We start from the raw sequence: 25705 nt of genomic DNA on the forward strand, positions 1-25705 counted from the left end.
TCTATTCTTGGACTCTAAGCTATCAACATTTACTGGTGTTCACGCCAGTGCCAAAATACCATCAGTGTAAGAGAGAAAGATGCAGCAGCACTCATACTTCAGGCTGGTTGTGAGGGGGTTTGTTATTACTGGTTGGGTTTGCTGGGTTTTTAATTACTTCATATGCCATTTCATATAGATCCAAAGCATTAAGCAGTTCCAGTCAAAAGAAAATATTAAAGGCAATTTCAGCAAGACTAGGAAACCTACATGGAAAATAATATCCTCACCTGTTTATTGTTGATTTTACCACTTGGTAACGCAGCTGTTTGGAACTCAGTGTGAATACAATGAGGTTTTGCAGAAAATCACACACCAGTATTTTTTCACATGTATCAAAACACATCTGAAGTTTAAAATTTGTGTGCCTTGACTCGCTCCTCATTTTATAATGCCTCTGTAGGTTTGTCCATTGTCACTGATCCCATAAGAGTCCGACTCAGTCTCTCCAGTCAGGTGACAGACAAATTCAAAAGGTGTAGATTTCCCAAAGACGGTCTTCTCTGTAGTGCATTGTGCTAGTGCATTCAACCAGTGTGTCAGTGTTCAACCAGACAAGCTCGGGGTTGGTTGGTTGCTGTTTTTTAACTACACAATACAGAAATATAATTTTACATGTAGCTTTGCATGCCTTATGGCTGCTTTGCCCTACTATAGGACAGTGCAATAAATACAAATATATGCACACTAAAAAAGATTTAACTGCCGTGATCTACATCTCCTTTATGAGTACAAATTTACCTAGTCAACAATATGACAAATTTAGCAGAAAAAGTGGCAATGGCAGTAATATTCTACTACAAAAACAAGGCTAGAAGCAAAGTGTTCTCAAGCTACAGAAAACTTGCTACCTCCTAATATATGATGTAGGGCCCAGTTCTGCCAAGTGCAGAGTCATGATCAGTAGATTGCATCAGAACATGCTTTTCCCCCCATTTAACAATGAATACTTCTACAATTTATTTGGTTTTGATAACTGTTTATAAATAGCACACTATAATGACTATTAAACTATACAGCAACATGACGTTTATAGCCTAATCCTGAATACAAAGTTCAAAGAACATGACTACAAAGGCCAGAGAGCAAATGTCATCGACTAAAAGCATTTCCACTTCAGAATTTATTGAATGTTCTCTTACACAAACACTTCTCAATCGTGAAACCAGAGGAACAGGATTTCCTACTCCCTCTCTGCCCCAGTAGTAATTTAGCCACACATCACCCTTATAAATTAGTGATGGATTTTAACAGGAAGCCCCTTGGGGCTATATATTTTATATACTTTATATATATGCACATTTACTTTGAATTCTATGTAAAAGTTGAAAAAATGTTTGAAAGAAAAACTCAGAATATATCACAGCATTTTCAGCGAAAAAAATACAAATTAGTTTTATAACGACTATTCAATTTATCAAATTTTTTTTTTCTGAAGTATTGACCTTTAATTATGTACACATTACAGGAAATAAAACTTTGTCCACAAACATTCTCTAAGATGACAGTTATCAGTAAAATGATAGAATAATAGCAGGAAGAATATTAAACAAATGGGGGTGATCAATTTCTGCTTCTAAAAAGTAAAAAGTCACCATATAATTAAGTACAAAAACCTGCATTGAATGACAACTGCTGGTGTAGTAACTTGATCAGGTATGGAGACCAAGAGTATAGTAAAGCCCTATGGTAATATTTCTGTAGCATTTCCACTTGGTATGTATATACTAAATGTTGGCAAAGTTTCTGTAGCATTATCTTATACAAACATAGGAGTCCTCAGTCTGCTGCATAAAAGGGAACAAGTGTGTTTTAATTCTCCTGAAATGCACCTGAAATCCAGAGTGTCACTTACAAACTGCATAATGAAACTTTTCTTCAGAAAAATATCTGTTTGGCATCTCCAGGGCTCTGTTCCATTGGACAATAGGGGCATTTTAATCTGGGGACAAAGACAACGTGTTAGAATTGGGGCAATGTGTGACAACAGAGCATTAAAGGTATTGAGTTTTCCCCCTGTAGCATGAAACAACTGCACTCTTTAAGCCACAACACTTTACTCAGCTCCACTGAAAGTCACCTTTAGCTGAGAGAGGACTTACCATGCTTTTCCTTCTAGTTATAATCTTTTTCATCTTTCACCCACAAGCCCCTGAATTATTAGATTAATCATAAAGAGCAATTTCTTTGTAGTTGTAATTTCTACTTCTGTATTCACTTGTTGCATTTTAGAATCACAGAATGGTTTGGGTTGGAAGGGACCTTAAGGACCATCTCGTTCCAACCCTGCTGCCATGGGCAGGGACACTTTCCACTAAACCAGGTTGCCTGGAGCCCCATCCAGCCTGGCCTTGCAGTAATTTTAAATCAGCTGGTAGCTTTCCACTGTGACTTCCTCAATATCCAGTTCATTTTACTGTCTGGTTCCCAAAATGCTGTTGTTTTCCAACCCACTTAGGGTTATAGCCCAGCTCTGGCAGGCTATAACTGAAGGATCTCCCTGTTGAGGTCTCCACTGATACAATCATACCTGCTTACAATATTTTTTCTTTTTAAACAAATAGGGTTTTTTTGAAGCATTGATCCATTTTGCCCCCCATCTCATACATTTGGGTACTTTACCTTCTCCCCCCACCCCAAGTTAATACCATCAGAGCTGTGCTGTCACTAAAGCTGGTCAATGAAAGCATCAGGACTGAGTGATCAGGAACAGGAACAATGTAGCAGCAACTTTACTGCTTAAAATGGCTAAAGTCACCCAAAGTCACCCACAAAGGCAACCCTTAAGGCTTTTCTAACAGGGCACAGAATGCAAACATCACTTAATATTTTCATTCATAGCCTCACTTACTTTCACACTGGATTTCCCAGAATGACTTACAGCTCTAAATTAAGCTGACAGCCTCCACAGAAGCTGTATATATTCAATCCAAATAACCACTGTTCTTCCTCAAGAAAATCTGTATAGCTTTCTTTCTCCCGTTTCCTGCTTCCCAAAAGCCTGAAGCACCCCACGGATGTCTAAGGAGGAGTATTTCCAGTTATAATCCCCCTCCTTCCTCAATTACTAAGCCATATTTCCCCCAGAGGTTTGATTTTATTTTTTTAAGAGATTTTTCAAGCATTACTAACCTTGTTCCTACGGAAAAGCTGTGTGTAAAGCCTTCCAGTTTGAATTTAAGACAACACAATGGTGGTTACAACGTGAAAAATTACTCTGCTCACTGCATTCCTTCATGCAAGCTCACTTTCAACAACATCAGAGTGTTTATTTATGCTTTTCTCCAGTGCCTCAGCCCAGCTTTTCCAGCTTTTAAGCCATTCTCCAAGATTAACACGCTTCCACCAATAACATAATTATGGACTCAGTTTTCCCAAAACACAGCATTCTAGTTTTAAGATTAGACCTTGTGTATATGTTGCTTGAAATAAAAGAATGGTACTTACTTGCTGCCATTAAACATTTTATTCAAAGCATCTCTTGATATAATATGACCACAGACTAATTTCATAGGTGGATTATTATCTGTTGTTTGCTGACGAAGAATGGGACAGGCAAATATTGAATGATACCAGCACTTTTTACCGAGGTCCACTTCAATCTGTGAAAGAAATTAACATAAAAATTTATCTTGGGAAATTACATTTCCAGATAATTATCCCTTTAGGTCATGGCCCTTACTTAACAGATCTCACAATTCAGCTGTAAAAGCAACAAAATCCAATGTGTGGATGCTTGACAATTTCCCACCCAAAAATACTTAATTGTGATCTTAAAATGGTGATTTATGTTGGGGATGGGGAGTAACAACAAAACAGCATATTCTGCCAAGGAACAAGTCCAAATTTTGTTGCAGATCTATGCCCTGGCAGGAAAACTGAGCTGGTGACCCAACAAGACTTTCTGGAAATTACTGGCCAGGAAATAAAATGTAGCTTATAGATTTCATTTTAGGGGGAAATTTAAAAAGAGAAAAAACCCTTGGATTGACTCTGTTCATGTTCTACAGCTTCTTGAAAGGCTCTGCCAACACCTTCATGTCATGTGAATAATAAAGTGTATCAGAATCACTAATTTTCAGTGCCAACATAGAAGATACTTGCACAGCACAACTCTTGCCATAAGGACAAAATTATTTCAGAAAGGGACATGTAGCAGAGAAGAACAAGGCTGTGGCTTCAGTAATTAACAGAGAACTGCAAAAATTACAGCTTGTGTACCTAAAGCACCTGGCTCTGACCAGTCCTCTGTTCCAAAAGCTTAACCTTCAACAAAACCTGACAATGTGACCTTTTCATGCTACTTAATCTGTCTTTGCACCATGAAAGTAAAGTTTCCCACCCCCATGCTGCCTTAGCAGAACACACTAGAGACCCTTCACTTTAGAAAATGCAAGGAGACACACGTGTGTTATTAACTTATTTGCATGGGACACCAATCTTTTTCCAAATGCTCCCTAGCTATTCATTCCTGGCTGGACAGCACAGCAGAAATCTGCCACGCTTGGAGGTTACACTCTCAGCATTACAGAAAACACAGCTGGGAGAAAACTCAGCACTCATCCGTACTCTATAAATGAATCTCTTCCAGCTGCAGTCGAAGAGGCTAACTCAGTTCATGCCCAGTTTGCACTAAATAAGTTTCCTTTCCAAATCAGGAGCAGGTCACTGGAGAGCTGCACTCGCTCGGTAAGAGCTATAAAGGGAAATGGGGGTTTCATAACAACTGAACTTCATTTCAACTGATATAAATGAGATGTGCTGGAAGCATAATGCACTGGATCCCAATTCCCATGTCCCCAGATGCAGCACTAATTCTTTCATCTCCTGTCTGCCTGATAAAGAGCCAGTGCAATGCAAGCTCTGGACTGAGCTCAAGCCTAGCTAGGGGAAGTGAATGTTTCTCTGTGGGATCTATTTTCTTTCCAGTTATACAGAAACATCTCTGGGTAAGTGGAAGGTGAGAGCATCATTTTCTTTAAGGTCATTTATCAAAGACCTCTGCAATGCAAAAGGGGATAACAAGTGAAAGGGGGAGCAGCAAACAAAAATGAGAGGTACAAACCTGACAGACAAAAAGAATGGAGACAAAAACAAGAAACAACCTTCACGGCTACACTGAGAGGTCATCAAGAAACTGCAACCAAACCCGGACTTTGCAACAGATAGGAATCTAAACCTGAGGGTCTCTGAGGAGAGGGGGCCAGTAGAAGTATACAAACTGTTAAGAGAAAAGTGCAGGGGAAGGGGACTGGGAAGGAACAGCTGGAAAAGGGTGTAAAAGGGGCTAGAAGGGCCATGCTGTGATTGAGGACCTATGGGCAGGTGTTTACCTGTGAATCTGGAGTTTGTGCTTTTACTGGTGAATGTCAATCATTTCCAGCCAAGGAGAAGGAAGGGATCTGGGCTGACTGTACTTGTGTTTTGTGCAAGTCCTGTGTGGGAGCTGCTGAGGGCAGTGCTGTGTCTGTGGCAGACTGTGTGGCCAGTTGGGTCAGTGTCTGGGTGTGTGGGGTTATCTGTGAGCCCCAGGGCCCTGGGCAGCAGAGAGCCACAAGCCCCAGAGCTGCTGGAGGTGGTGGCCACATAAAACATCCCATAACATGCAGCACAAAAGAAACCTGAGAACAGCATTTTGCTGTTAGAAACCTGCCCCGGGACAGCTCAGCATCAACTCACCGGGAGTTCGTCCTTCTGGTTCCAAACCCCTGTGCACTGCCTTTGCTCAATAACTGCCTTGATATTAATTAGAGCTGGTAATGCTACACAACCTGCCGAAAAACTGCAGAAAAAGGACACATTACTACAAGGTGCATGTTAGGAGACCATTTTTCACATTTCTACTTTAAAGGTTAACTGGGACACACGGGTTTTGTATTTTTTCATTCACATTTTGTTCTACTTGGAGGGAGCTTAGAAGTACAGACCAGCAAGAGTTTTGGGGCAGTTATCCTGTATTTTAGGCTGGGGCCCTCAGGTACTACATTCTGGACAGAAAACAACAGTTAATCACTCCTCTGAGTCTTATAATTAATTGATTTCTTCTACCACCTACTTTGATTTGATTTTGAGCTGTACAGGAAGAAGACATCACGTTAGTTTGGTTGCTCTCAGCTATGGTAGAGTACGTGCAGCCTAAGAGTTTCCATGTAACCCACGCATACACACAACCCATAATCCTTTAATCACACATAATTACCATGTAAAGAAACATGTCTTTCCACTTTTACCTTAAACCATGAAAAGAAACGTAGAAAAAACAGGTAGGTAAGGGAAGGAAGGAAACCAGGGCTTGTGATAAGAACAGCAGTATAAAACTGCCCAAAGTCCCAACAAACAGTTCAGCCTCCTCTGGGATTTACCCACTACCAGAATTTAGCACATTATTTGGAAATACTTCAGTGTGTTACAAAAGAAAGTATGACACAGTTTCCACAAGTTAACAGATGATTTGATGAGTTTAAATCTAATGACAGTACTGCAAATCACCAGCAACAGAAACAGGATTTGACCTTGGTATCAACCTGCTCTGTTTGTTTGGCAGATTATTTTACTCTTTGTGCAAGTTTTATTGTCTACATAAGTCATGCCCTTCCTCTGCCTGAAACCTGTGGATCTCTTGCCTAAGCTAAAATATATATACATATATGTATAAATAAATTATATATTTCATCTCCAACTGGCCATTTTAACCCTTACACTTTGCTTTTTTGTTATTTCAGCCCTGAGTGTAACTTGTGTTAACCCTGTGAAAAGTTTAGACAAATAGTATTTGTGTGAAAACATCTCTGAAGAGTCCTTTCAGAGTATAAAAACTCAAGTAAATAGTAAATTCAAATTCCTGTAGTCCTTCAAGACCCTGAACCACAACCTCCATAACACAAGAGTTTTTCCACTGTCTCCACACTAAGGCAGACCATGAGGCCTGTACAGGATTAGATAAATACTGGAGAAGCCAATCAGCATTAAAAAAGTGCCCACTACTAATGTTCTAGTAAGCAAAGTATTTTATAGCAGGGATTTCACTTCAAGCTTGTTTAGTTCCTAAAGGATCTGCAGCACTCCAAGGTCACACCAATTTAGAACAGTCTTGTTTATGATAAGAGCATCAATACAACCTATATAGTAAATACATTTCAGCACAATCAGTTCCACACCAGGAGCAGAGCAAATGTCCAACCACTCCAAACATCAGTAACAGGGATTTTCCACTTCACCGAAAATCTCTTGGCCGTTTGCACTGAAAACTGCATTGCAGCACCAGTGCATGAGCAATGAAAATCTAAAGGACTGCTGCTAACTTGAATGAAACCAGAGGAAGATGAAAGTAAAAACCAGAGATTTAAGCTCTAGATACATCTAAAACTCTCAAACTGAAACTTGAAAGTTTATTGTAGAAAAACAATTAGTCTGAAGTGCTCCCTTTTTGTTGTTTCTGTTGTATTTTGTGACAGGTACAAACAGGAAAAGCAGAAGGCGAGCTCTAAACCAAGCACAGAAGTCTAACAACAGTGACTGGAAACAGGGAAAAAAAAAACCAAAACAAAAAACCCAAACAAACAAAAAGAGGAAGCAGTGAAGCTTCTGTTAACCAAATCCAGCCTAGAAAGATACATATAAATTATTTTCACTTTAACATCTGAAATGAAAATGAGAACATCAGGGGAGTGTATTGGGGGAATTGACATGCAAAGGCTAAATAGCAGCTGATCTGTTTTATCTTCAGAGAAGCTCCAAAGAGATTAGGTTGGGTTTTCTTCATATTTCCAAGCCTCCTACAGATTTGCATTTTGTCAGATTAGCTACTGAGCTTAAAAGTGCCTCTTTCTTCTTTGCAAATGAGGCCCAGCAGACAATTTAGAAATTTTAGCAGCTGAAACCACAACATAACTCTTAAACGTTCTTCTAAGAAGACCAGTAATGTGTGGATTAAAAACCAAAATTATCAAATGCTGATGTAATCATGGCCACGTTTTTGGGGTTATTTTTCAGTTAAACAGCAGGGACAGTTGTCACACATTTGCTGTGGGAATAACTGGCTGATTGCCATCCTCATCTTTCGCACTCATGTCTGAACTATGGAAGATAAATTTCACCCAGGAATGCTTTCTCTTGAGCTGCAGTGGTGCAGGGTGAAGCCCAGCACACAGGAACCTCTGGTTATTAATCTTTGCAGATACCCTGTATTTAATGTAAGCTAGATGAGACTACTTAAGAGCCACTTCTTTTGTCCTTAACAAGAAATAGGAACCAAACCACAAAGTACCTGGTCTCAAAAGCAAGAGAAAAGCAGCATACCTAACACTGAGAGGGGATTCAACTGAGAGGCCCAGGAGAGCACAGGCATCCCTTGTGAAGATGTCACAGATGTCAGCCCACTGGTTTGCATCCAAGAGGTGAACGTACGGGGAGTTCTCGATGCCTTGCCGCAGGTACACCAGGCTGCCCATCAGAACCTGGATATCTGGGAGGGACCAGGAACAGCAGAGTTTGTGCAACAAACAAAAGCTTGTGGCTCCAGCTTTCACATGGAAAACAGGCAGATACACCGGATCAACAGCACACAGCCTCACCTCTACAAAGCACAATTACAGCCACCACTGCCAGGAGAGCTCCGCTCCACTAAGGACTGACTGGGGAGTTGCCAGGGTGTGCTGCCTGGGAATTTGCTTCTAGCAGGTTTACTTTTTTTGTAAGCCTTCTGACACACACAGTACCCTAAAAAATAGGCTTTCATGGATTCAGCTTGAGATGGTTCATTTAACTCACATGTTCTCCATTTTACAAAAGTTTAATTTCTCTTTGTATTACCCCATGCAGCAGAAAATAGCAGATGACTATTCCAAGAACATTCCTCTGCATTTTTAGCACTTTACTCTGGCAGCAGGCCTATTCTGGATGTAATCTACATTTTATTTGAAGAGTCAAAAATCTTAAATTTACGCAAATGTGCATTCAGGCATTATTTTTGTGCCCTCTTGAAGAAAAAAAGAAGATAACTCAAAATGTAAGGATTTGGGTTATACATGTTAAATACAAAAAGAAGAAGCCTTTAACAAGCTGAAAATAATGGAGTAAAACATATTTGGAACATGATTTATATCTTACTACAAGGTGCCATATCCCAGTGCTTTAAATCCCCTTAATGTGACCAAAAATTTACCTTTCTGATGATTTAGGGCGAACGGCTGGAAGTTTTTCGCATACTGAAGTGCTTCTCTTTGATTTGCTGTTCCACCCATCAATAAACTAATGAAATATAATCTGTGCAGTTTAAATTCCAACGAACTGTTCTGTGCCATGAGCATCTCTCTGTTGGATACCGCCCACCTGGAAGAAGCGAGGAGGTACAATGGGACATGACACGAGAGTAATTAAGTGTCAGCCCACACCACATGAAATCATTGCAATTATCTATTATCTACCATCTATTTCAAGGAAAGTGTGACTGTTCCCTGAACTTCTGAGAGCCTCTACAGAGCACAGAAAATGACAAGGCCCTTTACAAGTAATGGAGCTACACAGGGTGCACAAAATGTGGACGATGTTAATTCTGGTGCTGCTGTAGAGGTTAAGCACTGCAAAATTCAACATTCACTGGCTGAAAGACAAGACTAAATTAGGCACAATATAAGGCAGAAATAGCTCAAGTCTATTGTATTTCAATTAATAGCACTCTGAATCTTAACAATTACTGACAGTTCTTCAGCTGCATGTCGAGAAGTTTGACCAAGAACATTTTCCAACATCCTCATTCACTAAACATGTTGTCCAAGCCACTATGTTTGTGTGTGTGCATCTGTTGCCCTGGAGAGGGGAACTGCATTTACAGGATCTCAAAGACCGACATTATCAAGATCCCACAGTGGGGGAAAGAAAATCAGTTTTAATATCATACTTTACCCTGCTTAAACTTTGCTTTCTGTGCTATTTTCAACTTGGACAATAGAAATATTTTTCACGTTCTGTCTCTCATTCACCACGACAACACTCATGTTTGGCTACTAAATAAAATGAAAGAATTCTTAAACATACATAGAATAACAGGAACTAAAATTTTCAAAGCATTTTATACAAGTTTTTTATTATTTAGAATTTATCCATCCCTTTCTTGGTTTTTTGGAAGGTTTTTCTGGTGCTGGCTTTTTTTTTCTTTAATTCAAATTAGACAGGCCTAAATGAATCCAATCTTTCTCTTAAGAAAGTCAAGTTTCAATGGTCTCCAGTACATCTGTTTCTCATTAGTGGTAATTAGTTCTACTATTTTCACTTTTTACAAGGAAGTGAGGAAGCCTCTGTTCCTTAAAAAAACCAGGGTATGTGAGGCTTCTTTTCAATCAATACTAAAATGAGAAAATTTAGTATTCTTACAGTATTGGGAAGGCTTTCAAAGCAAGTCAGCCTTCTGCATTAGGATGTAGCATTAATGAGCAAGTATCCACTTTCAATTTGTTGTGGTGGAAGTATCAGGAGTCTGACTTCACTGTCAAGGCTTTGTAAAGACACAGTAACCTTTCAGTCAGAAACAGTGACACATGGAGCCTTTGAACTAAGAACAAGCCCTACTGTCCCCAGTTTCAGGCAGTTTCAGTTGAGCAGCCCCAGAATCTCCACCAGGAGGGAGGAGCACACTCACTAACCATGGGTGGTGGGTGGGTTTTGGGGTGGTTTCGTAAGTTTGGGGATTTTTTAAATTGTATTTTTATGATCAGTGTGCACAGTTTAAACAGGATATAGTGGCAATAAAGTTCAATCCCAGCTACAAAAACAAGAGCCTGAAGTTTAGGCTCTGCAGTTTTTTATGAAAACCATAGACTAATAAGTAGATGAAGGACAAAAAGCTATTATAAATAAACACTAAGACTAGTCCCACAGTGCCCTCAATGAGATATTAATCTCTACTGCATCAAAAGGGCCTCCATCCTCTCCCTGCCAATATTTGCACCCACATGACAGAGTACTTCATCTTGCTGAGGTCGAGTCTATTTTTCCAAATTAGCTTTTAGGCAGGCTTTCCATTTTTAGTTATTTGAGTGGCAGCACAGATTTGTATCAAAAGAAAGCAACCACAGAGGCAAGGCCTGAGGTGCTCGGTCTGGGACGTGCTGTTCCTGTTTCCAACAGAAAAACAAAAAAACCAGCAAGAGAGGTTTAAAACATTCAACCCACATATTCTCTATGAATGTCCAAAATTATTAGCAATCACATCACCTGTCTTTCTACCTCCTCTCAAAATGACACTCTGAGTGTTTTCACTTCTGAGACTCAAATCCATCTGAATTTTTTTGAAGTTTACACTATACTTTGCAAACCAAAAGTACACAGAACTCTCTTCAGCTCCCACATGGGATTTAGATGCTAAAATTAGTTTAACAAACCCTAGTAAAGATTAAATTTAGATCATACTCCAAGGACCCAGCAAATACCAGGACCTGTGCACCCTGGTGTTTACAGGCAGAAAAGAAAGCACCTCTTTCCCAAATTACAGCCAAAGCTTTGAACTTCCAAGTCATTTCCACCAGGACCTCACATGGAGACCCAACCTGGGCTCTGAAGGGCCAGAATACACCCAGAAAAATAACTATGGATTTCCTTTTCCCATCACCAAATCCAAGTGAGAAAAGTCACTGGAAATTAATGGGATCTTGCAGGCATACAGAGATTACACATCTTAGAGTGCAGTGCCACACTAGGCCTCTACAAAAGCACACCCCACAAGGGAAAACAAAAAAGTTATGGCCAGTCGCATTCTATTGAATCTGAAAGGTCGTATTTTTAAGCGTTGAAATTTGTACGAGAAAGAAAACCTGGACAACAAAAACAGTTAGGGTCTTTGAAACACAAATACTAATTTCTATCATCTCAGCAGGGCTTTGAAAGCCTTTTTGTAAAGTCATTAATCTGACAACTACCTTCCCGTGGCAGTGACCAGGAGCTACCTGTGTTTGTTTAGTTTCCAGCACTGAGTTAAGCTGAGCACAAGCACAAAGTGCTGGCAGAGCCAGAGAGACTGGTTACCTTTTAATCTCAACCTTTCACAACTTTGCATGGATAAAACCTGCTACACTCCATTTTCTGGTTCAGGAGACTGTAATTAACCAGCCTTGTGTGACACTTTGCTTCAACACCACTGTCAGCAGCCTGACCCTGCAATGGGCCCATCTGGGACTGCTTGATGCACCCCTGAAGCTTTATTTACTGATGCCAATTTTAGCCCAAGGAGCACAGTGCCACTCTCTCTGTCTGTCATAGGGAGGCCATTCACACAGGAGTGGTTTCTATCCCTCCTCCTGAACAGTCATGTGTGCTAGGAAATAAAAAGGTAAATACCTTCACAAGCATCAGCAGTTCTGTGGGCAGTTAAGGCATGGGTTACCTCCTAAACCAGAGAGGTTAAACTGTGACATTTTGTCACATGTTGATCATCCTCCCCAAGAGCCATGGTTTTTACATCAGCAGCACCACTATAAATAAGGCCCCTGTGTGCCCAGCAGCAGCCAAGAGAGGCAGACAGCTTTTGCACTGTCCAGTTTAAACAGAATAAACATTATACACAGAAATAAGATGGGGAGGGAGAAGACCAACACACAAACTGTGCTGACAATACACCCTATTGTCTGCCCATTCAGCTGGAAAATAAAAATTCCTTTGAGGGACAACCATGCCTTGTCCTTTGTTTGAAAAATATTAAATAAATTGCAGAAACTACAAGATACAACTCAGTAGCAACAAGTAAGGCCTAAAGCACTCCAAACTGGAGCTACAACGAATTTAGAGATTTCAAGAGAACAGACATAACAGCAAGTTACTGCTCCTCAGGGATTATCCTTTACAACAGCTCTGTTATTATTTGAACTACATGAGATATGTGGTGTAGCTGACAGTAAATCTTGTTTCAGTTGTAATACCAGTGCTGCTTCCCTTCAATTAGCCAATTCAACAGCAATAAACCACCCCAGCTTTCCACCTGTATAACTAGATTCAAAGACCAACTATTTAGGTCAAACTTTGCATGACCCAGAGGCATTACCCAGGATTTAGTCGATGAACACCAGGGTTTGAATATCAGAGTGTCCCCGCACTTAGTTTAGATGCCAGTTAAGTGCTCAATTGACACACCCATGTTGCTTCATGTTAAAGGGAGAAGAAAATGTTGTTAATATGAAAATGTACTTAAGTGAACTATGCAAAAAATTCTATCTCAAGTATATGATTTATGCTCTGGAATGAAAAACAAATTTTAAATTTTTTTTGGTTTCACTGTTTGTATTTTTGAAAGGTCACTTTAAAGTTGGTTAGGTTGTTTTGTTTGGTTGGTTGTTTCTTGTGTTTTGATTTTTTTTTCTTACTTTTGAGACCAATCTTAGAAGAGTTTAAAAAAAACAGGATGAGGGGGTTTCAGGGGGATTCTTATTGTTTTGTTCAGGAGGAATCCCACTAACAAGTGTCACTGTCAGCTACAGGCTCTTCCCACCCTCTGGTCCCTTGTCTGGAAAGGGAGGGTGACTGCAGGACAAGCGAGAACTTTGACCCCAAGTCAGGTTCTGCTCACCCCAAAGCCTTCATGGTACCCAATGTCTTTAATAAGTGCTGGTATCCTTCACAACGGGACCTTTTAAAAGGTTCACTAATGATTCAATAAAAGGCCAAGCACCATCACTGGCAGACAACTTTTCTTCCACATGATGTTTCTACCTTAAATCAGCACCACAAATGATTAAGTGAATCCTTAATCTAAGAAAGAGACCCTCAGTTAAGCACTTCCCATGGGAAGTGACACAGAGGGGATGGAAAAGGAAAGGTCCCCTCAGTAACTACCCCTCTCAAAGGACAAGCAGTGACACATCAGAATATACTAAAGTGAGTATTGAAAGTGAAAAACTGAAGAACTGCTAAAAGCATTCTTTAAAAAAAGTGATGAGGAAAAAAGAGTAGACTCACTCTAGTGCAGGTCTCAAAACTCTAACTTTTAATGCTTCCAATATTCGATTTAACTCCACAAATGGTTCTTTTTGACTTTGATCTATTGATAGACCAGATTCCTGAAAAGAAAAAAAAAAAAAAAAAAAAAGGCACTTTTTAGTTAAAGCATGAAAAACAATGGGTTTTCTGACAGTTTAAATATTCACCTGAAACATTCAAATAAGGAAGCTAAACACAAAGCTAACACAGTGGATAACCTTCAACATCCACACTTATCATTACCTGACAAAGTTCCTCAGCTACATCCAGCATTCCCTGCCGGAAGAAGTGCTCCACCATCACCTCATTGAGGATTCTCTGGCTGTCAGCCTGCCAGCACCCATCTATCCCCACACTGCTGATGTCCGAGTCAAAATTCTGAAACACACAAATTAACAGTTAATATGCTGGCACAAATCATCCCACATCATTTTTCTTTAATTATGCAGGACACCTGAGTCTCCACCCTGATGCCTTGTGCCTATGACTCAGTTGGCCCTCAATTATCTCCAAAGGGAAATAAATACATGTCAGCTTCCTTCCTTACCTCCTGTGTAGGAAGAAGAAGAAATCTTTTAGCTTGCTCATTTCAGGTCTGTAGTGAATATTATCCACTACAAGGAATTACACCAACAAATTACAAGTCTAGCTAGAAAGTTAGAAATCTAGTTAACTAATAAAGGGGTTTCCAGCCCATGATGTATTTCTAAAGGAAGCATCTGCAGAAAAGGCTTTTTCCACATGTGAAAACTGAAAACAGAGAATAGAAAGTAAAATCACACTAGAATCAAAGCACCATTATCAATGCATCTCTGTCACTACAGCACACCAAACTACAAGCAAAAGCTTTAACCCAATGATTTTTTACATAGCTGGGTGGTAGACTGAAAAAGCAAAAGTCACTTCTCCCCACATCCAAACAGTGAAACTGAAATCTCTGAACACCTCAACATCCCAACAACAGGATGAGCTTTGAAGATCCAAGAGGTCTTTTTTAGATCCAACCCAGATGATCCCAGTGCCATGTATTTTTAGGCCAGTGGCCTACGGACATATTCCAGGAATAACTAAAGATACTGTCGCGCTGACTCCTTGGTAACACTTGGCACTGCTTGGCACTTTGCCTCTTGGCAGCAGGAGAGCAACATTTATTCTAATCCAAGATATAAAGTAGGATTTTTAACTGCTAACATGTTTTATGATCAGGGCAAGCAGGTTAATTTTAATAAAAATCCACTGCTTAAAACAAACCTCTTGCAAAATAAAGAGTCTAGAAGTCAGTGCATTGCTTGCTGCCTGATCTGATGACCACGGCTCTCTCTCAAGGACCTTCAAAAATCAGAATTTCAGTGAAAATAGCAGTGCTTCAGCTGTGGCTATGTGAGGATCCACAGCCCTGCACAACATGGGAACACCAACCTCACACAAACACAGGCTTCTGTCACAGCAGGCAGGGTAGATAACACCCAACTGGTACCAGCTATCTTCCCATGCACAGCTCAGCTTCACACTGCACCTTCCTGTTACTCACCACTTACTAATTTCCTTCATCAGCACCCCTTTGATGCTCCTCTGTGTCATCATGAGAAAGGGCCATCCCTGCACACACAGCTCCAAAGTCACTTCTCCCTTCAGGGCTCCCAGCAAACTTCCAGTAAAACATTAACCTTACTCTACCAAACTGTCTCTTCCATCTTTCTGAGATGGTGGAGCAAGGTGAGCATTTGAATTATTGCCATTGATTCATGTCTCACATTTAACAACATTTTTACTTGGGTGTCTTAACCTGTAAGCTCCTTGTCATGCTGTTCATCTCTAAGCTGTATCTTGAAAAACTTAAGCATCCTGAAGACTAAATAATACTGTTCTTATTTGTGCCACCATTTGAATCCTTAGAAGTTCACCACCATTTGCTGAGTCTGGTCTCAGTGTCCAACCACCAGCAGCAGGTAACACAAACTCACCAACAAAGCACTAAAGCTGTCTCACAACTATGAGAGACAAGATTCAGAATGCACAAGCTTGCTTTTATTACCCAGCTCCAGGGTGGAGATCGTCAGTAATCTAAAAATAATCGACTTCAAGTTATTCTTCATGCAATTCCAAGTACCAGCAATGATACAACCCCCTAAGCAGAAACTATCCTTCTGGGCAGCTACCAACCATTAAAGCTGCACCTATGCCTCAAACACCATCACATCATTCTTAGTGCTTGGGGGCAGAGGTGGTGTAACTAATCAGCTCCATGCTCTCACAAAATGCTCGTTTTCTTCTGAAACAGCAAACCTTGTAAATCTTTACAAAACCTCACCATTAGATCTTTTCAAGTCACATAAAAGAAGTTATCAAGTTCCATCATACAACCTGAGGACCTCGGTCGTTCTCTGACCAACCCAGTCTTGACCATGTTCTCATTTCAATTTTTTTTTTTTAGTTTCTTTTAAACGATTCTGAGGTCTGTATTATATGTGGGATTCTACAGCTCTGCCTCCTCTGGGTCCCAAAAAGTTTCAGAAACTGACTGCACAGATTACAGTGAGTGACTGCCACATGTCAGAACAAATTATCACTTGCCTTTGGCTTATATATTTCACAACTGTCACGCGTACAGAATCTGCTGGTGACTGCAACCCTCAGTTTTGTTTTGTAAATGCTAACAGTATGCTAACTGACAGCATGTGGGGTTAGATAAGATTTCAAAAGTTAAAAGAACTTCTGGAAGTTAAAAACTCCAGAAAGCTTAAAACCCAAAAACCACAAAATAACGCAAGTGTCAGTTAGTATTCCTGACAAACACATCTTTTTTAAAAGCTTAACTAGCAAGCCTACGGCCAAAATGCAGAGTATTATGTGCTAAATACACCAATGATACAATGTACAGCACATTACCAATAATTGCTAGAATGTGCTGACTTCAAGATGTTCACAAACATAGGATGGACCTTTTTAACCAACATACAACTCTCCATGTTATTCATAACAGGATACAAAGGACGATGATTAAGGACAGTTCTATTCCTCAGTTACTCAGTTGACATTATTTTGTGTGTTCCTCCCTTCTGAATTCTTACCCAAAATACAAATAAAACATTTGTTTACCTTCTCTGTTCAATCTGTTTACGTGTAAGATAAAGCTCAACTTGCAAGGACTCTGTATTTATGTAGCCCCATTTTTCAAAGCAACACAATTAAATTATGTTCAGTAAAGGTTTTTAGTATTTCATATAGAAGTCTTTACATGAAACAAACACTAACTTAGGCAAAAGTTTGCTTTCCCAAAACAAAGACTGGATTATAATGTTGGCCTTATAACAGATACAAAATTCAAGGGGAAAATGGAAGGAACTACCCTTTACTCTGCTTACTTTCCTAAATGAAGGCATTTAACCATTACTCAGACAGATTGCTGCTAGAGGGAAAACATTTACCAGCCCATCAAACATACTTTGAGATGAATTCAAACCATTCTAGAAGAGTGATTGATTGACAGGGACAATGCTGGGTCTTGCTGAACAACGGCGACATGATGAGTTCTGGAAGCAGAGCGACTGCTAGTACAATACAGAAAAAACTGGATGCAAACGCTTCCTTTCAAAGGAGAAAATGCTCTTTGGAAGAAAAGGTAGCCTTTCATGGATCAGAAGCATGCAATCCACATAGAACTACCACGACAAAAGGTTTAGTTTATTAGATAAACTTTCCAAGCAACACACAATGCTCTGGCTTTTCAGACTTTAATGTACTTGACGCCAAATTTGAACTTCATTTTGCTCTAAGGGTTTCTGTTCTCAGAGTGGACTCTGCAGGCAGACAAGTCTAGGGCCCATCCAAGTTTGCAAGCAATTACTACAGTAACTTAAAAACTGACCAGACTAAACTTTTTATGTAGGTATAACCCTGCCTCAATACGTGAAAAAAAGAAATTTACCTGAAACTGCCACGAGCACATAATACAGCAAGTTCTTTCACAATCCAAGCTTGCTAAATAGGAAGTCTATTGATTCTACATGCAACAACAGCTACCATTTGGCTGTGTCACATGAAATTGGTACCAGTATTAGTGTGTTTCCCAATCTCAAACCAGGCCATTTACGTGTGCCTGAGCATGCACAGTTAGTAAGACCATAAGCAGTGTTTTGGAGATGTTCATCTGTCTGTAAAGTGAGGACTTACATGGGACAGAAACAAAACTCCAGTCCCATGAATCAAGGCAAGGGCTGTGCTTCCTTAAATTCTATTGACTGTTTTATTTTGGAAGCAGCAGTATTTTGACCAAGATGTGTTGAGAATCAATTCACTACATCAATTACACTTAATTACTTCTACTGGTTTAAGCTTAAGTATATTATGGTGAAGGGACAGGGGAGGGCAATTCCAGGTTGGGAACTGGGTGCCAACAAAGACTTTGCTGGCAGGTTGTAAGCATATTTTCCAGCAGCACAGGGAAATTGCATTAAGTACATATGGAAGACTTGCTTCAAATGCTACTGTTCAGGGAAATGCTGAATTCCACCGGGATTTAAACATTACACATATTCATCTCACGAACAGGCCAAGACTTTGGTGTATATTTTAAAGTAGTCCCCTTAAGGTACTACATTTGGGGAAAACTAATAAAATTCAAACTATTGGCATTAAAAAAAAAAAAAAAAAAGTTCTACCAAGCACATATTTAAGGAGACAATCCTAACTTGTGCTCTGAACTTCATGGAACTACACATCCTTTGTTACAAGCAGAACTGGGTATTTGTGCAGTTCCCAATTTTTAATTTTTTAATGCAAGCACCACAGACAATAACTGACATTGAAAATCCAGAGGAGCAAGCACACTGCACACAGCCGGTTGAGCTCATTTTTGAAGACCTCACTGAAACAGCCTGACACTCAACAGGAACAGAGCATATTAATGGGATCCTTTCTACTATTTTACCAAGCCACGTATTTGAAATTTTTAAAATGCTTTTATTTACATCAATTTTTTTTCAAATAAAAAAGGTACATAAACTTAAAACAGCAGGACAGAATACTGGAAAAACTATTCCCATGACAACTGAAACAGCAATTTGGAGATTAGACTCAAGCCTAAGCTTCACTAAGCTTGCAAGTGTTTTCTTTGGCTTATAAGAAATAACATTACCAATTTCTACTGAACACTTACACCCTCTCCATACCTGGGGCTGTTCCACGTCAGAGGATTTAAATGGAGAAAGTATGGCTAAACCTGAAAGTGTATTTGTAAAAGTCCACTTGCTAAAGCAGAATTGGAAAGTTTAAAAACTTAGGACAAGATTACGTAGATTTATTTCAGGCTTCAAGCTGGTAATAAGGATGGAATTTTACTCTAGTTAATTGGTTTAGATACAGCAGCAAGGATTTGAGACAGATGCATCCTTAAGCTTTGGATAACAGTGACACGGATTAAAGCTATTAGTACAAAGGTTGAACTCTCCATGATGGTCAGTCAGATATAAACAAAAAATGTAAGTTTCATGGACGTTCTGCCCAACAATGCAGCATTATGTACTTTGTTTCTTCATCACATTATTATTACATTATGCTTTAGCAGATTATCATTACTAACAAAGTTTAAATGAGATTCCCAAAGGATAAATCAGTGCTGTGTAATGCTGCAAATGTCTTTGTCCCGGTGAACATTATCTTCCTTAATAAGATAATAAGGTGCACCTCAAACCGAATGTTCAGACCCTGTCAGAGTCATGTTCTGATGTGAAGCTATCACAAAATGTCCATAAAAGCAAGTACCAGACTCCCTGCATACAGAACTATTTTTATATAAGAACAGAGATGGAGAAAAGCATGCCCTGAAAGTATACATGTAGAACCACTTCAGTATCATTTCAAAGAATTGTTAATATTTACCTAAAAATAGTTACAAAAATATTCCTGCCCAGTTATAGTTGAACTGGAATTCATATCTCATATGTAAAGCACCAAAGATAAGCTGCCCTACCTTATGATTTATTACAGCACATAGACTGAGATGCTGAATCCACTCTCTTCACATTAAGAATACTGTCACAAAATTAACCCCCAAAACCAGTAACATCCCTGAAATAGGTACAAAATGCCTTTCTTAAAAAATTCTCTGGTCTTACAGAACCACTGAATGTTTTAGATTGGACCTTAAAGATATCTTGTTCCAACCCCCTGCTATGGGCAGGGACTTTCCATTGGACCAGACTGCTCAAAATCCCATCCAGACTGGCCTTGAACACTTCCAGGGATGGGGCAGCCACTTACACTGCAAAATGGCACTTCTGAGTTACCTGCTACAGAGAATTAACCAGAAATACATATAAAAACCCCACAGTGTTTCTTACTGAGGCAGACATCGAAGCAAGCATTTTGCTAAATTGATAACACACAAAATATTTCTAAGTCCTGTAGCATCTATAGGGTATGTTCTGTAAGAAATTAGGAGATTTGAGCTGTCCCAGAAGGACTAGGCTGAGTTTCTGCAGTGACTTCCGAAAGCAAATACTGTGCAGCCCACTGGCTCGCCTTTGCTTCTGTAGCTGGCAGAAGATTTAGTTAAGACTAATTGTAGCAAAAATTCCAATTTTGGAAAGCAGAGCACACACCACACGTGTGCCGTAATGTGATAATGCAGTCAAACCACAAAATAAATACCTTATCAATGGCTTTTCCAACTCGGGATACACTGCTGTGAATATCTTTATGATCCGAGGCCAGTTTTTGGACTGTGTCTTTTATTCTTTTACAACACTGGGTCATAACAAGTGAAATCGTCCCCGACAAGTCCCCATCTTGATCTAGACAAAAGAGAGGAAAATTACCAACTTTGTTACAAACAAATGGCAATATTAAATCTCTTAATATGCAACAATATAAAAAGATAAAAAGTGGTATTAAAAGCAAGAAATGCAATCTAGAGAGTATTTGCAAAGCAAGATCAGCTTAACTGGAGGCAGATGTACAGGAATTCACCTGTGTGAGAACTCTCCTGTGGAATTAGGAATTCAGCTGGGTGCACAGTAACATTGAACAAGTTCAAGACTTTAAAAAATTAATGGAAAGTTCTCATGTGGCTCAGTCACAGCAGATGAATAAACATCTCAAGAAACAGTTCACAAATCTCTCAGGATGTAACAGAAGGATACTGAAGCTACTACAGGATCAGTTTTACCCAAAGGTACATGGGAACATCCTGTTCAACAAGGTGCCAGCAAAATAAGGGTGCAAGCAAAATGTGGATTAATGATGGCCCAATTAATTCTTGCCCCCACAAGCCACCCACTGCTATTGGACTCTGTGTTCGAGCTGCATGAAACTTTTGCTTCCTGACTTGTGGCAGTAGCTCTGAACTGTCTCCAATTCCCCTCAACAGATGAGAAGCAGTCTGTGGAGGACCTGTGGACCTTGTTATGAGATTTATTCTCTAGAAACTGTGACATTTCTTAGCTGATGTCCAACAGGTTCAGTGCTGTATGACCTATTCTGTGAACAAAATAATAAACAGGACAGGCTTACAGGCCCCTGACCACATCACAGCACTTCACAGCTAACACCCTTTGTGCCTTGATTCAAACATCACTCAGAAGCTTGAGTCAGGAAAAAAAAAAAAAATTTTTTTTTTTTTTTGAGCTTTATTCTGGTCCTTTCTTCCTGCTTTTGATTTAAAAATACAAGAAAAATCTCCTTTCCAGTCTTACCTCTGAAGGTCTCTCCTTTCTCAAAGTTCATTCTACATGAAGAATTTTTCCTTTAGGGACACAGACTTGGCAGCCTTCCACTGCATGGGAAGGCTACTTTAAGTGGGAGAGCAGCTCAGAAATGTCTCCCTAATATTCCAGACCCAAAACCTTCATGTGAAAAAAACAAAACCACCAAAATATCTCTGTAGAAGAAGGATTTTATAGAAAACGTGTTCGCTTTTTAAGTTTGTTCCTTTTTCATTTCATATTTTAAAACATCTTTGGTTTCAGCAGCATGTTAAGAGCACAGCTTCTGGAGAGAGCAAAGGAAATCCAGAAAAAACTGCAATCATAGGGAGTAGATAATAATTTCACAGCCACTTTTTCTGGGCACCTTCCTTCATGCACCCTCTGAAGGCTGCTGCTGACACTGTTAGACACTGAGCCACCTCCCTCTGACCCGCAAACTGCTGCTGTCCAGCCCCACAAGCCCCAGCTGAGGAAGCTTCAACAGCATCTTTCTAACAGCCAGAGGTTTTAAGAAAGAAAATAAGCTTTACCCTGCTTTTTTCTCCCTCCAGTCCCATGAAGCCAAGGATCATCTCCTGGGCAAAAGGCTAATGGGGCTCTGTATTTTTTTTCTAGTGGATGACTGAGGAGTAATAGGACTGAAACAGTCACTGCAGTGATTCTGTGCATCCCAAATTAAAATCAAAAATTCCACTCAGCTATTCAAAAAAGTTCATCTCCCAAAACTATTTCAAGAATAATCATTATTTCTTAGTTTCTACTTAATTTTTTTGACAAACGTTTAAAATAACATGAAGGATCTTCAACTGTCTTGTGAACTTTGCTATGGCAAAATGACCAGCCAGAGATTATGCAATGAGCAAAACGGATATACTCATTCCCCAACAAAGAGAGGCTAAAATGCACTTTCTGAAAGCCATTAAGATAAAACCCAAAAAATCCACATGGGTGCCTGCTTTTACCCCAAGCAAATAAGTGAATTACTGACCCCTGACACTGTAGCAAAACCCCAAGTCCAGTAAAGCAATGAAAATGTCTACAGAGGAAAAGGCATCAGAGCTGTAAAAGGTTTCTCCTCTGCACCCCTTTCTTTCAGCTCCAATCAAACTATGAGCTACTTGCACTAAATCAGCAGGAGAAAGCCTGCAGCCATCCCTGCTGGTAATTCAGGGTTCACAGGACACCACAGCCCCACAGCTTCTCTGTGTGTGCACAGTCACAATTAAAAAAAATTTAAATATATCGGCCCACAAACACTGAGCACAGAGCAGAGTCCAGTGCCAAGTTTACTCAGCCAGACACACTTATACCACTGAAGAATATGCAATCCTTGGCTACTCCAGAAGGACAGATATATTAAGGGAATAGAGAAGAAAAACAAACTTTGTCTTCCCATTCACAGGCCTGAGCATAGGGCTGGTCTGTCCTTAGGCTTTAACATGAAAGCAGCTTAAGTTTTAGAAACTGTGAGGGGAGGAAAAGAAAACCAGTTTAGAGGTTAAAGCAGTTTCTAATAGTTTCTTTTTCTCCACCCACTTCCTTTTTATATCCACTGCCTATTTAAGGTCTTTTCATACATCATTGCTCTCAGATCTTGTCCTACAGTATTAACCTCTTCTTCAGCACTGAGGGCCTTCATTTCTCTTTCTTTTTTTTCCTTCATTACATTCAGGAGCCTATTTCTGCAGTTCATATCCCTGAATTAGGGTTCCATATTAAGATGTCTGGCTGCTTTCAATCCCATACATTTCAAAAATCCTGAAGATAGTGTATAAAAGCTGAAAATACCTGTTCTTTTTAGAAAGTTATAAATAACATGTTAAAGAAAAGAGAAAATAGTAAAAAATTTGGCCCCTATGAAGCCAGCTCACCCTCAGATGCCAAAACTGAGGAGTCAGAGTGCACTAACAACGTATTGGCTTCATTCTAAAGCATTTACTCAAAGAAAGCTCAATTTAGGATGTGCTCTCTGGGACAGCATCACTTGGTAAGCACTGAAAGTATGTCCAAAGCCTTCACTGGAGAGTGCCAAAAACTGCTGACCCAAGCCTGGATGGAAAACCCAAAGAGGACCCTGAAGGAATCACACACTGGAACCTTCTACATTTATTACAAAGAGAGTAAAAGCTCTGGATCTTCAACAGGAATCTCACAGTCAAACCTTTACAGCCCAACAAAGACCAACATAAGCGTGAGGGTCACACACACAGCTCTCCAGGCAAGGTCAGCACCTCAGTTTGTGAAGACACATATTTTAGTGACTGCCCTCAATGCCCAAGCCCAGACTGTTTTAAACAGCACAAGTAACAGTTACTGAAACACAGTTCAGAACAATGTCAAAAAGACCAAGCCTTATTTCATCCCAAATAAACACCTCACAATCGGAATTCACTGTTTGCTCTCTATAGAAACTGCTGGGTACACAGAGAGCAGCTCCAGCACACTCGTGCTTGTGTTCCTGGAATTATCCACACTACTGAGTGAGCTTTGCACCTGTATTTACACAGGACCACGGGAAACACATTTTTCCCCGACCCAAACAAAAACAAATGCAGAGCAGCAGCACAGTTGCTCTCAAGTTTGGTCTCAGGAGCCTGCAAGTTCCTATTTTTAATCCCTGAGCCATCACTCGCTTCCTGCATGGCCTTGGGTAAATCACTTCAGCTGCCTCTCCGTTCCCTCCCACTCCACCAATAAACACGGCACTACCTCCATCTCCGGGATTTCGCAAGGTTTAAATGCCCCGTGTTTACAGCCCTCGCAACTGCCCAGCATCAGCTGTGGCACAGAGACAAGGCTTGTTTACCTCCTGCTAAGCGCGGCTTTACCCCGATCACCGCCAAACCCAGCCACAGCAAAGGAACGCAAAGGGACACAGGAAGAGAGAGACAAAAAAAAGAAAAGAAATGGGGGCAGAGAATGGAGCAGGGAAAGCAAACAGGTCAGCTCTGCCATATTTCCACTGTCTTTCCCCTGGGGTGACCAACCCCTTTGTAACCCCAACATAAAGGGTTATGAACACACTGACCAGGGTCACGCCAGACCTGCTGACCAGGAACAAACAAACCTCTCCAGCAGCACACACGAGGCAGGAGAGGCCCGCCAGGGCCGAGAGCGATCACAGATTCATGGAATATGCTGAGTTGGAAGGGTCCCACCAGAACCATCGAGTCCGGCTCCTGGCCCTGTACAGGACAACCCCAACAATCCCACCCTGTGCCTGAGAGCATTGTCCAAACACTTCTTGAACTCTGCCAGCCTTGGTGCTGTGACCACTTCCCTGAGGAGCCTTTACAGTGCCCAACCACTCTCTGGGCGAAAAACCTTTTTCTGATATCCAATCTAAACCTCCCCTGCTCCCAACTTTTGAATCTTCCCTGTCAACAACGACCCCAAAGCTCCGGGGGCCGAGGGGGAAGACCCCCGGCTCAACCCCCAGCACAGAACCCTCAAGCTGGGGGGGGGTCCCTGGAGCAAGGACTCTCCTTAGGGGGGTTCCCAGCCCACAAAGGCCAAAGTTTTGGGGGGTGTCCAGCCCACATCACCCCAAATTTTGGGCTTCCCCTCCCCGGGAGGAGGAGCGGGGCAGCGTCCCCTCGGCAGAGGGGGGCGCGGGGGGGGTCTCCACGTACTCTCGGTCTGCAGGATCTCCCTGCGCAGCCCTCCCGCGTACTGGATCAGCTCCTCCAGGCTGCGCTCGCAGAGCTGCCCGTATCCCGAGAACTTCTGCAGCACCTTCTCCAGCTCCCGCTCCACCGTCACGCACTGGTCCATCGCGCCCGGGCCGCGCTCCTCCTCCTCCTCCTCCTGCTCCTGCTCCTGCTCCTCCTGCTGCCCCGCGCCCGGGCCCCCCGCGCCGCCCGGGCCCCCCGCCAGCCCCGGCCCTCGGGCGGCCCCGGCCCCGCTCCCGCGCGGCACCGTCGCCTCGGGCCGCCGCACTTCCGCGCAGGCAGCGCCGCAGACACGCAGGGGCCTCGCAGCGCTCCGCGCAGGCAGCG

General features: G+C 41.0%; 1 protein-coding gene across 1 annotated transcript; it reads right to left on the bottom strand.

The window, feature by feature from the left end:
* Positions 1–257: 257 nt before the first annotated feature.
* On the bottom strand, positions 258–25558 carry RMND5A (required for meiotic nuclear division 5 homolog A). The gene is made up of 9 exons (XM_048303370.1): positions 25340–25558; positions 20653–20795; positions 14245–14379; positions 13981–14081; positions 9203–9369; positions 8338–8503; positions 5719–5821; positions 3487–3641; positions 258–1981 (listed from the first exon to the last, which is right to left on the bottom strand). Exons 1-9 carry the CDS (start codon positions 25479–25481, stop codon positions 1918–1920), a joined length of 1176 nt encoding a protein of 391 aa, XP_048159327.1. The 5' UTR covers positions 25482–25558; the 3' UTR covers positions 258–1917.
* Between the last annotated feature and the right edge of the window lie 147 nt (positions 25559–25705).

Source organism: Corvus hawaiiensis, chromosome 5 (assembly GCF_020740725.1).
Source record: "Corvus hawaiiensis isolate bCorHaw1 chromosome 5, bCorHaw1.pri.cur, whole genome shotgun sequence".
Taxonomy (NCBI): Eukaryota; Metazoa; Chordata; class Aves; order Passeriformes; family Corvidae; genus Corvus; species Corvus hawaiiensis.

What these genes read in the sequence shown, in the direction of transcription:
- RMND5A (XM_048303370.1), bottom strand. Translation starts at nt 25,481, where the DNA reads ATGGACCAGTGCGTGACGGTGGAGCGGGAGCTGGAGAAGGTGCTGCAG. An exon ending in TAGCTGAGGAACTTTGTCAG is followed by an intron (nt 14,082 to 14,244) that starts GTAATGATAAGT and finishes TTTTCTTTTCAG; the next exon opens with GAATCTGGTCTATCAATAGA. An exon ending in GAATCCCCTCTCAGTGTTAG is followed by an intron (nt 5,822 to 8,337) that starts GTATGCTGCTTT and finishes CTTTTTCTGCAG; the next exon opens with TTTTTCGGCAGGTTGTGTAG.